Source organism: Nerophis lumbriciformis, linkage group LG22 (assembly GCF_033978685.3).
Source record: "Nerophis lumbriciformis linkage group LG22, RoL_Nlum_v2.1, whole genome shotgun sequence".
Lineage (NCBI taxonomy): Eukaryota > Metazoa > Chordata > Actinopteri > Syngnathiformes > Syngnathidae > Nerophis > Nerophis lumbriciformis.
The window spans coordinates 494,157-507,510 of NC_084569.2; the positions used below are offsets into that span (position 1 = coordinate 494,157).

General features: G+C 44.0%; 1 protein-coding gene across 1 annotated transcript; it reads right to left on the reverse strand.

Annotated features, from left to right (window-relative positions):
- Positions 1 to 4,580: 4,580 nt before the first annotated feature.
- Positions 4,581 to 11,695, reverse strand: LOC140679751 (GTP-binding protein Rhes-like). Its single transcript, XM_072915799.1, has 2 exons — positions 11,227 to 11,695; positions 4,581 to 5,083 (listed from the first exon to the last, which is right to left on the reverse strand). Exons 1-2 carry the CDS (start codon positions 11,693 to 11,695, stop codon positions 4,581 to 4,583), a joined length of 972 nt encoding a protein of 323 aa, XP_072771900.1.
- Positions 11,696 to 13,354: the final 1,659 nt, after the last annotated feature.

A 13,354-nucleotide genomic window follows, 5' to 3' on the forward strand; every position in this document is an offset into this window, starting at 1 on the left:
GCACGAGCTGCAGGCGGGCGAGGGAGGCCTGGCTAATGCCAACATACAGGGCATTACAATAATCAAGACGAGTCGAGATAAAAGCGTGGATTAATTTCTCAAGATCATGTCTTGATAGAAGCGGTTTCACTTTCGCTATTTGGCGTAATTGATAAAAGCTTTTTTGAACGACGCTGCTGATTTGTTTTTCGAATTTAAAATCTGAGTCAAACTTTACCCCCAGGTTTGTGACAGAGTCGCTGAGATACGGGGTCAGAGTGCCGAGGTCAACGTTGGGGGAGGGAGAGCGACTTGGACCGAACAACATAACTTCTGTTTTATCTTCATTTAGGCTCAGGAAGTTAGCTGAAAGCCAGACTTTGATGTCATGCAGGCAGTCAATAAGACGTTGAACCGTGTTATTTTGTGCCATGGGAAAATAAATCTGGCAATCATCGGCATAAAAATGAAATGCAATAATGTACTTCCTAAAAATAGAACCAAGGGGGAGAAGGTAAAGCGCAAATAAAATTGGGGCAAGGATTGAGCCCTGGGGGACCCCAATGTGGTAAAGGAGCTGTGGACGACATAAAACGGTCTACTTTTACACAAAAACTCCTGTCGGTTAGGTATGACCGGAACCAGTTGAGGGCGGCGCCCTTAATGAAATATGAACGTGAAGGGTAAAAAAACCTCACCTACAATCTGATATATGTGATATATCACTAAGATTTAGAACTTTGTTGTAAAAATCTCCTTCCACGTCTGTCCCTGACACCCACATTTCACACTCTGGAAACACTCTGTGGAAACACTGCTTGGTGCCTCGTCTGACTTAGATGACCATAGTAACTAATTAGATGACCATAGTAACTAATTAGATGACCATAACAACTAATTAGATGACCATAGTAACTAATTGCATTACCATAGTAAATAATTGGATGACCCTGAATTGATTAACGTGGACCACGACTTAAACAAGTTGAAAACTTATTGGAGTGTTACCATTTAGTGGTCAATTGTACGGAATATGTACTGTACTGTGCAATCTACTAATAAAAGTCTCAATCAATCAAAAAAAAACCATAGTAACAAATTAGATGACCATAGTAACTAATTTGATGACCATACTAACTACCAGAGGTGGGTAGTAACGCGCTACATTTACTCCGTTACATCTACTTGAGTAACTTTTGGGATAAATTGTACTTCTAAAAGTAGTTTTAATGCAACATACTTTTACTTTGACTTGAGTATATTTATAGAGAAGAAACGCTACTTTTACTCCGCTCCATTTATCTACATTCAGCTCGCTACTGATTTTTATCCATCTGTTAATGCACGCTTTGTTTGTTTGTTTTGGTTTGTCAGACAAGACCTTCATAGTAGGATCTATCACATGCCTGCATTTCACCAATCAAATACAGTCACTGGTGACGTTTGACTCCGTTTCACCAATCAAACAGAGTCAGGCGGTCACATGACATAAAGTTTCAGCAGCAAACAACAACAATGCAGAGACAACAACAAACCCAAACACCCCTGGCCTCACATAAAATCGATGTTCACGCTTCAGACAACCAAAAAAACAGTTATGTAGTGCGTTGTCATATGTGTCTCCCTTAACAAGTGGAAATTTCAGCTTACTGTAACTCAACGTCAAATTTGAGGAAGCACATTGCGGTAAGTAACGTTAGTAGATATTTTGGCTGATGTTAGCTTCCCTGCTATGAATCACTGTCAAATGTACATCGTGTGGGGACATTTATTAACACACTTCAGCCTCATAGAGACAGACAGAGAAACACACGCAAAGTCGAACACACACACACACACACACACACACACACGCACGCATACAAACACCAATCAGAAGTGCACAGTGTGTTCCCAGGTGCAGCCCACACCTATCAGTTTATGGTTTAACTAACTTGTTATTTTCCTTTGTAATCTCTGCCTACTGAGCCTATGGTGCTGTTAAGTTATTGTGGCTCAATTTGCCTTAGTTTTTTTATGCTAATGTATTATTATTTAATATATATTATTGTTTTAGTTGCTTAAGAGATATTCCTGGCTCTGAATTTGCTCATTGCTATTTTTATGTTTTTGTGCATTATTTGTTGCCGTCATCATTAAACGAACAGGTTACTCATCAGTTACTCAGTACTTGAGTAGTTTTTTCACAACATACTTTTTACTTTTACTCAAGTAAAAATTTGGGTGACTACTCCTTACTTTTACTTGAGTAATACAACTCTAAAGTAACAGTACTTTTACTTGAGTACAATTTCTGGCTACTCTACCCACCTCTGGTAACTAATTATATTACCTTAGTAACTAAATAGATGACCATAGTAACTAGTTAGATGACCATAGTAACTAATTAGATTACTATAGTAACTAATTAGATGACCATAGTAATGAATTAGATGACCATAGTAACTAATTAGATGACTATAGTAACTAAATACATGACCATAGTAACTAATTAGATGACCATAGTAACTAATTAGATGACCATAGTAAGTAATTAGATGACCATAGTAACTAATTACAGGTAAAAGCCAGTAAATTAGAATATTTTGAAAAACTTGATTTATTTCAGTAATTGCATTCAAAAGGTGTAACTTGTACATTATATTTATTCATTGCACACAGACTGATGCATTCAAATGTTTATTTCATTTAATTTTGATGATTTGAAGTGGCAACAAATGAAAATCCAAAATTCCGTGTGTCACAAAATTAGAATATTACTTAAGGCTAATACAAAAAAGGGATTTTTAGAAATGTTGGCCAACTGAAAAGTATGAAAATGAAAAATATGAGCATGTACAATACTCAATACTTGGTTGGAGCTCCTTTTGCCTCAATTACTGCGTTAATGCGGCGTGGCATGGAGTCGATGAGTTTCTGGCACTGCTCAGGTGTTATGAGAGCCCAGGTTGCTCTGATAGTGGCCTTCAACTCTTCTGCGTTTTTGGGTCTGGCATTCTGCATCTTCCTTTTCACAATACCCCACAGATTTTCTATGGGGCTAAGGTCAGGGGAGTTGGCGGGCCAATTTAGAACAGAAATACCATGGTCCGTAAACCAGGCACGGGTAGATTTTGCGCTGTGTGCAGGCGCCAAGTCCTGTTGGAACTTGAAATCTCCATCTCCATAGAGCAGGTCAGCAGCAGGAAGCATGAAGTGCTCTAAAATTGCTGGTAGACTGCTGCGTTGACCCTGGATCTCAGGAAACAGAGTGGACCGACACCAGCAGATGACATGGCACCCCAAACCATCACTGATGGTGGAAACTTTACACTAGACTTCAGGCAACGTGGATCCTGTGCCTCTCCTGTCTTCCTCCAGACTCTGGGACCTCGATTTCCAAAGGAAATGCAAAATTTGCATGGTTGGGTGATGGTTTGGGGTGCCATGTCATCTGCTGGTGTCGGTCCACTCTGTTTCCTGAGATCCAGGGTCAACGCAGCCGTCTACCAGCAAGTTTTAGAGCACTTCATGCTTCCTGCTGCTGACCTGCTCTATGGAGATGGAGATTTCAAGTTCCAACAGGACTTGGCGCCTGCACACAGCGCAAAATCTACCCGTGCCTGGTTTACGGACCATGGTATTTCTGTTCTAAATTGGCCCGCCAACTCCCCTGACCTTAGCCCCATAGAAAATCTGTGGGGTATTGTGAAAAGGAAGATGCAGAATGCCAGACCCAAAAACGCAGAAGAGTTGAAGGCCACTATCAGAGCAACCTGGGCTCTCATAACACCTGAGCAGTGCCAGAAACTCATCGACTCCATGCCACGCCGCATTAACGCAGTAATTGAGGCAAAAGGAGCTCCAACCAAGTATTGAGTATTGTACATGCTCATATTTTTCATTTTCATACTTTTCAGTTGGCCAACATTTCTAAAAATCCCTTTTTTGTATTAGCCTTAAGTAATATTCTAATTTTGTGACACACGGAATTTTGGATTTTCATTTGTTGCCACTTCAAATCATCAAAATTAAATGAAATAAACATTTGAATGCATCAGTCTGTGTGCAATGAATAAATATAATGTACAAGTTACACCTTTTGAATGCAATTACTGAAATAAATCAAGTTTTTCAAAATATTCTAATTTACTGGCTTTTACCTGTAGATGACCATAGTAACTAATTAGATGACCATATGACCTGATCTAACTTCTTCTCATCTGATGCATCCTGGTCATCATGAGTTGTCAGCCATGATGTACCTAATGAAGTGACCCAAGCTGACTAACACTAACACACCTCCTCCATGGTACGAATCCACGCATGAGTGGGTGCGACCATCTATCTGACAATGAGAAGACGTCTCAGTGTGAGTCACCATCCCACACTCGAGGTATATTTTGCATCACTTGCTGGAAACAGCTGAGTGCTCTCCAGCTGCATCTTTTTCCGGAACGTGCGTCAGCAAAGAAGAGATCGGGACGACGCTTGTGAAGTTGTACAGTTTTATAGAAAAGGAATGCACTGGTCCAGCCAGCTAGTTCAGAGTATAACTCCTTACATAATACAACATTGCAGCATACTACTACAATTGGTTTTTCTGGAGAGGCGCTCGCGATTCATTGAATCTGACACCTCTCGGGTTTGTCGGCCTTGCCGCTTGATCCAAGCACCAGTCGCAGGTCGCTGCCGAAGCTGGGCCGGCGCACCAACGGGTCCACGGCGGCGCAGGGCGTGCGACCGCGCCCGCCGCCCCGCTGGCCCTCGCACAAGGAGCGGTAGGCCACCATGGAGATCAGCTGATGCTTGGACGGCTCGGTCTCGCCCGGCAGGCCGCCCATGGCCGCCAGCTCCCTGAACGCCGCCTCCAGCCCGGTGCCGTGCTTGGACGAGGTCTCCACAAAGGCCACGTCGCGAGCCAGGGCCTTTGTGACCTCCGACCTGCTGACCGCTCTTTGAGCGTGGAGGTCGGATTTATTGCCGCAGACCAGCGCCGGCAACCTAGCCGGGCGTTTGAACTTGAGCAGCTTGGTCTGGGCGGCTCGGATCTCGCCGAGGAGCTCACAGACTTCGGTCAAGGACTCTCTGTCGTCCAGACTGAAGACCAGCAGGAAGACGTCACCTGAGGAGAGGAACACATTCCACCAGGATGGTTACGCAACTTCTACATGGATTGAACTGAAAGCATCACAGCAAATCCATAGCAATCCTTGCAAATACGCCCCCTTGTGGCAGTGACGACTAACTCTAGTGCACGGGTGGCAAACTCAAGGTCCGGGGGCCAGATCTGGCGTGGAAATAATATGTGTAAATAAAGTACTTGATCTTTTCTTAATAAATGTATCAAGATGGTCTCCTGCTGGCCCCACTATGGACTGGACTCTCACACTATTATGTTAGATCCACTATGGACTGGACTCTCACACTATTATGTTAGATCCACTATGGACTGGACTCTCACACTATTATGTTAGATCCACTATGGACTGGACTCTCACACTATTATGTTAGATCCACTATGGACTGGACTCTCACACTATTATGTTAGATCCACTATGGACTGGACTCTCACTATTATGTTAGATCCACTATGGGCTGGACTCTCACAATATTATGTTAGATCCAATATGGACTGGACTCTCACACTATTATGTTAGATCCACTATGGACTGGACTCTCACACTATTATGTTAGATCCACTATGGACTGGACTCTCACTATTATGTTAGCTCCACTATGGACTGGACTCTCACACTATTATGTTAGATCCACTATGGACTGGACTCTCACACTATTATGTTAGATCCACTATGGACTGGACTCTCACACTATTATGTTAGATCCACTATGGACTAGACTCTCACACTATTATGTTAGATCCACTATGGACTGGACTCTCACTATTATGTTAGATCCACTATGGGCTGGACTCTCACAATATTATGTTAGATCCAATATGGACTGGACTCTCACACTATTATGTTAGATCCACTATGGACTGGACTCTCACACTATTATGTTAGATCCACTATGGACTGTGGACTGGACTTTCACAATATTATGTCAGACCCACTCAACGTCCATTGCATCCGGTCTCCCCTAGAGGGGTGGGGGTTACCCACATATGCGGTCCTCTCCAAGGTTTCTCATAGTCATTCACATCGACGTCCCATTGGGGTTGTGAGTTTTTCCTTGCCCTTATGTGGGCTCTGTACCGCGGATGTCGTTGTGGCTTGTGCAGCCCTTTGAGACACTTGTGATTTAGCACTATATAAATAAACATTGATTGATTGATCAATTGGTATCACACAAATAAATGTACTGGGTACAATTACATATATTTACACTTTTAATCATCTCTAATAATAAAAGAAAATGTTATTGTTCAAATAAAGATAAATACTTAAATATCTGCTTGACTTGACTCGGGGTCGGCGTGGCTGTTAGAATAATTATGTGTAAGTTATCACGCAACTCTTATGCTTAAAGGCCGTTGCTATAGTTATTATCAATTGGATTGCAGTCGTCTCGCATCAGTGTTTGTGTCCACAACATCGAGTACCATGACGCAGACAAAGCAGATGCGGATCGAAGGACCAAGAAGATGTCAGGTTCAAACACTGATGACATCTATGAAACAGACAAGAAGCAAGGAATCATGCAGAGACAGAGTTCAATTTGGCTCAATGAGGAGAGACGTTTGGGGCTGCACACTCAGTTACAATCTCCCACCACGCTCTAAGGTCCAGACCCACGTGCTCCTCTATTTATTTGGGAGGTCCCTGGTTACATCACTAAGGCTGCTTCTGAAGGAAGGGGGATAATTTCTTGGACACAATATATGATTATTCAGAAATGCAAATGTGCTGACACTCGTGATATCGCCCTGCCTCTGCTTTGTCTGCGTCACGGTACTCGATGTTCGGGACACAAACACTGATACGAGACGACTCGCAATCCAAGATTGCAAGTTGTCTCTTTACACAGATGGAAAAGTACAACTTCAGCACAATTGATAATAACTATAGCAACGGCCTTTAAGCATAAGAGTTGTGTGATAACTTACACATACCGTATTTTCCGCACTATTAGCCGCACCTAAAAACCACAAATTTACTCAAAAGCTGACAGTGCGGCTTATAACCCGGTGCGCTTTATATATGGATTAATATTAAGATTCATTTTCATAAAGTTTCGGTCTCGCAACTACGGTAAACAGCCGCCATCTTTTTTCCCCGTAGAAGAGGAAGTGCTTCTTCTTCTACGCAAGCAACCGCCAAGGTAAGCACCCGCCCCCATAGAACAGGAAGCGCTTCTTCTTCTACTGTAAGCAACCACCCGCCCGCGTAGAAGAAGAAGAAGCGCGCGGATATTACGTTTCATTTCCTTTGTGTGTTTACATCTGTAAAGACCACAAAATGGCTCCTACTAAGCGACAGGTTTCCGGTTCATGAAAAGACGCAATCTCTCCATCCGCACACGGACTACTATTTCACAGCAACTGCCTAAAGACGCGTGGACATCGGGGGCAGTACCTCTGGATTGGCAGACCGGGGTGGTGGTTCCTCTCTTTAAAAAGGGGAACCGGAGGGTGTGTTCTAACTATCGTGGGATCACACTCCTCAGCCTTCCCGGTAAGGTCTATTCAGGTGTACTGGAGAGGAGGCTACGCCGGATAGTCGAACCTCGGATTCAGGAGGAACAGTGTGGTTTTCGTCCTGGTCGTGGAACTGTGGACCAGCTCTATACTCTCGGCAGGGTCCTTGAGGGTGCATGGGAGTTTGCCCAACCAGTCTACATGTGCTTTGTGGACTTGGAGAAGGCATTCGACCGTGTCCCTCGGGAAGTCCTGTGGGGAGTGCTTAGAGAGTATGGGGTTTCGGACTGTCTGATTGTGGCGGTCCGCTCCCTGTATGATCAGTGTCAGAGCTTGGTTCGCATTGCCGGCAGTAAGTCGGACACGTTTCCGGTGAGGGTTGGACTCCGCCAAGGCTGCCCTTTGTCACCGATTCTGTTCATAACTTTTATGGACAGAATTTCTAGGCGCAGTCAAGGCGTTGAGGGGATCCGGTTTGGTGGCTGCAGGATTAGGTCTCTGCTTTTTGCAGATGATTTGGTCCTGATGGCTTCATCTGGCCAGGATCTTCAGCTCTCACTGGATCGGTTCGCAGCTGAGTGTGAAGCGACTGGGATGAGAATCAGCACCTCCAAGTCCGAGTCCATGGTTCTCGCCCGGAAAAGGGTGGAGTGCCATCTCCGGGTTGGGGAGGAGATCTTGCCCCAAGTGGAGGAGTTCAAGTTCCTCGGAGTCTTGTTCACGAGTGAGGGAAGAGTGGATCGTGAGATCGACAGGCGGATCGGTGCGGCGTCTTCAGTAATGCGGACGCTGTATCGATCCGTTGTGGTGAAGAAGGAGCTGAGCCGGAAGGCAAAGCTCTCAATTTACCGGTCGATCTACGTTCCCATCCTCACCTATGGTCATGAGCTTTGGGTTATGACCGAAAGAACAAGATCACGGGTACAAGCGGCGAAATGAGTTTCCTCCGCCGGGTGGCGGGGCTCTCCCTTAGAGATAGGGTGAGAAGCTCTGTCATCCGGGGGGAGCTCAAAGTAAAGCCGCTGCTCCTCCACATCGAGAGGAGCCAGATGAGGTGGTTCGGGCATCTGGTCAGGATGCCACCCGAGCGCCTCCCTAAGGAGGTGTTTAGGGCATGTCCGACCGGTAGGAGGCCACGAGGAAGACCCAGGACACGTTGGGAAGACTATGTCTCCCGGCTGGCCTGGGAACGCCTCGGGATCCCCCGGGAAGAGCTGGACGAAGTGGCTGGGGAGAGGGAAGTCTGGGCTTCCCTGCTTAGGCTGCTGCCCCCGCGACCCGACCTCGGATAAGCGGAAGAAGATGGATGGATGGATGCCTAAAGACTTTCAAGAAAAGCTGGCTACTTTCCGTGCATATTGTAAAAACAAGATAGCTGAAAAAAAGATCCGGCCAGAGAACATTATCAACATGGACGAGGTTCCACTGACTTTTGATATTCCTGTGAACCGCACTGTGGATACAACGGGAGCACGTACGGTGAATATTCGCACCACAGGGAATGAGAAGTCATCCTTCACTGTGGTTCTAGCTTGCCATGCTAATGGCCAGAAACTTCCAGCCATGGTGATATTCAAAAGGAAGACCTTGCCAAAAGAGACCTTTCCAGCCGGCGTCATCATAAAAGCTAACTCGAAGGGATGGATGGATGAAGAAAAGATGAGCGAGTGGTTAAGGTAAGTTTACGCGAAGAGGCCGGGTGGCTTTTTTCACGCAGCTCCGTCCATGTTGATATACGACTCCGTGCGCGCCCACATCACGCTGGTTTTTAATATATTATTAAAGTTTGACTGACCTATCTGACTGTTTTTTTGACATTCCTTTAGCGCAGTTAGATGCGGCTTATAACACGGGGCGGCTTATAGGTGGACAAAGTTTTGAAATATGCCGTTCATTGCTTATAACCCAGGGCGGCTTATGGTGCGGAAAATACGGTAATTATTCTAACAGTGGCGCGGTTGGGAGAGTGGCCGTGCCAGCAACCTGAGGGTTCCTGGTTCGATCCCCACCTTCTACCAACCTCGTCACGTCCGTTGTGTCCTTGAGCAAGACACGTCACCCTTGCTCCTGATCGTGGTTAAGGCCTTGCATGGCAGCTCCCGCCATCGGTGTGTGAATGTGTGTGTGAATGGGTGATTGTGGAAATAGTGTCAAAGCGCTTTGAGTACCTTGAAGGTAGAAAAGCGTTTACTATTCATTATTACTTATGATTTCAAAGCAAGTAATCCAACAAACTTTTCATGTAAACATTTTTTACAGTAAAATCCACTTTCAATATAGAGTGATGATACACTATAAAACACAACAACCGTAGATTTTACAGTAGAAAAAAAACTTGCATTCATTTTTTCACGTAAAAAAACAGTGGTACCGTTTTTCCATTAATTTAATTTAATTCCATGTATTTTTTTTATTTATTTTATATGCTGTAAAAACAAAAATGCAAATATTTTGGTAAAATGCCAGTTTTATACAATACAATCTAAAGATTTGGTTTCGTACAGTGTACATAAAAAAAGATAATAATCAAAATAAACAATTATAAATGTTTCATATATACACATTTATATTCGTACTGTATATTATTCACTGTTAAAGGTGGCCCTCTGAGAGTAAGCATAACTGCGATGTGGCCCTCAATGAAAACCAGTTTGACACGCCTGCTTTAGTGCTAGAATCTTCCAATGTTAATTATGATTATTGACTTTCAAGTCGCACTATTACTACACATTTTAATTCATCAATAAACAAAGAAGCTAAGCTGGAAATTTAAGTAACTGACGAATAATACAAGGTTCTTTAAAAAGCACAATACATGGACAAATAATATAAAATCACGTTTTAATATATTTAAATTAATAATAAATGGTATGCTTTATAATACCATTTTAAATTGGGTTTAAATTTAGCATGACCATGTGACTAGTCATTTTACAAGTCACACAAGACAAAATACATCCCTCAAAAATTGAAGCTGATTTACATAACCGGCTAAAATATTTATAAATGTAATAATGAATGCAGCTGAGATAGGCTCCAGCACCCCCCGCCATCCCGAAAGGGACAAGCGGTAGAAAATGGATGGATAATGACAATGACTCATACACCATGCATTCTACTAATAGTCAAACATTTTTTTTTACAGGTATAAACAATATATTCATCTAATTCGAATAATGATGTCAATAATACTTCCACCTCCAACATATACAGTCTGGAATATAACAGCTTTATATCCTGATATAGTAAGATAAACAACATTCTAATTACTATTCTAATAATAATATAAATAATATATGATTTCGAATTTTTTAAGACCGGGCTTTCTGCTCCGCCGCTCCCAGTCTGTGGAACGCTTTCCCTGACCACCTGAGGGCACCACAGACTGTGGATGCCTTTTAAAAAAGGCTTAAAAGTCCTTCTTTAAATTTTTTTTTTTTTTTTTTTTTAAATCATTTTTTTATACTAGTTTTTGCATACTAGTTATAGCTATTTGGCTGTTCTAGTTTTCATTTTTATTCATTTATTTTATTTTTTCATTTTTATTTATTTTTTTAATACACTGTAGCACTTTGAGATTGTTTACTCAATATAAAGTGCTTTTTACAAATCAAATCTATTATTATTAATATCATTTTGCTGCACTACATTGGACAATAAATGTTCACCTGTCAGGATGGAGAGCCTCCGTTTTGCCGGGAAGTTTCTCTCTATGGAGGCGTCCAGAATGTCCACCTGGTAGGTTTCCCCTCCCACGTGGAACAACTTCCTGTGGAAGTCCTCTGCCGTGGGTTCATATTGCTCCCGGAAGTCTTCCCCCAGGAAACGCCTCACCACGTTGGTCTTGCCCACCCGGGGAGCGCCCAGCACCACAATTCTGTGACGGTTCCTGGGCTTGATCACCTCCACACACCCGCGGGGGAGCGGCTCGCTGGAGACGCTCTCCAAGGCTCTCCTGTCCCGCTGCGTCCATCGCCCTTTGACCGTCCCCAGGAGACCCACGCCGCTCTTCGACAACACCTTCGGGTGCTGTTGACGCAGGACGGGTGTGAGGGCGGGGCTCTGGTGCCCGGCGAAGGTGTTGAACATTTCCAAGACGCCATCAACGGGAAGGTGGAACTTCTCCTTTGTGTTCATCTTTGTTCAGCGTTGGATGTCAGACATGGGTATCAGACTCTTGCTGGTCTGCCCATGTGTGCGCTGAGCTCAACACATTTTGGTCTTTTATACACCCACACTCCACACGCTGTGTTCGTCATCCAGCGTCATCCAGGGAACACGCTCCTTTTATAGAAGCCCCCCTCTCCCGCTTCGATTTCGGACTAATTTGTTCACACCTCATCTTCCCGGCCTCATTATGCATTAATGGAGGGGATGATTGCCCGCATCCTTGTCGTCACGGATACGGGAAGGATGAAACATCTGGCATCATTGTCTGTTTGTCCCAATGCTGCTCAATTGAAGTATTTATCCTGGATGGTTCACCAACATACTAGAAACATCTCTGACTGTGATGCAGTGCAGGTGCACCTCATGATGGAGCTTAAAAAAAGCAAGTCGTGCTGTGCAGTGAGCACGACTCTTACACTCTGCTTTATGATTCACCAAATACCGTCAGGAGGTTGGTTTCCCCCCCCCCCCCCCCCCCCCCATCCTGTCAGCATATGCAACATCAATTATTCACCAAAAAAAGGTCTGAGTGTTTGTTCCTTCGTCATTAAGCACTCGGGAGAAAAGCCTCTCAATGGGAACAGGCTGAAAATGAACTCTAGCCAATGTGTGATGATGACACTATGTCCTGCACACTGACAGCCACAAGCCACTAATGTCCCTCCACAGTGACATTCCCACTGGGTTGAGTTTTTTCTTGCCCCGATGTGGGATCTACATGCTGCCGCTAGGTGACATCATGCGAGGTGACCACAGATGAGACGCTAGCTGTCCAAAGTCGGGACCCAGGGTGGACCACTCATGTGTGCATCAGTTGGGGACGTCTCTGAACTGCTGACCTGTCTTCACTCAAGATGATCTCCTGCTGGCCCCACTATGGACTGGACTCTCACACTATTATGTTAGATCCACTATGGACTGGACTCTCACACTATTATGTTAGATCCACTATGGACTGGACTCTCACACTATTATGTTAGATCCACTATGGACTGGACTCTCACTATTATGTTAGATCCACTATGGACTGGACCCTCACTATTATGTTAGATCCACTATGGACTGGACTCTCACACTATTATGTTAGATCCACTATGGACTGGACTCTCACTATTATGTTAGATCCACTAAGGACTGGACTCTCACTATTATGTTAGATCCACTAAGGACTGGACTCTCACTATTATGTTAGATCCACTATGGACTGGACTCTCACTATTATGTTAGATCCACTATGGACTGGACTCTCACACTATTATGTTAGATCCACTATGGACTGGACTCTCACACTATTATGTTAGATCCACTATGGACTGGACTCTCACACTATTATGTTAGATCCACTATGGACTGGACTCTCACACTATTATGTTAGATCCACTATGGACTGGACTCTCACACTATCATGTTAGATCCACTATGGACTGGACTCTCACACTATTATGTTAGATCCACTATGGACTGGACTCTCACTATTATGTTAGATCCACTATGGACTGGACTCTCACTATTATGTTAGATCCACTATGGACTGGACTCTCACACTATTATGTTAGATCCACTATGGACTGGACTCTCACACTATCATGTTAGATCCACTATGGACTGGACTCTCACACTATCATG

Coding starts and splice junctions, on each gene's coding strand:
- LOC140679751 (XM_072915799.1), bottom strand. CDS start 11,695: ATGAACACAAAGGAGAAGTTCCACCTTCCCGTTGATGGCGTCTTGGAA. Junction 5,084..11,226: donor GAGGCTCTCCATCCTGACAG/GTGAACATTTAT, acceptor TCCTCTCCTCAG/GTGACGTCTTCCTGCTGGTC.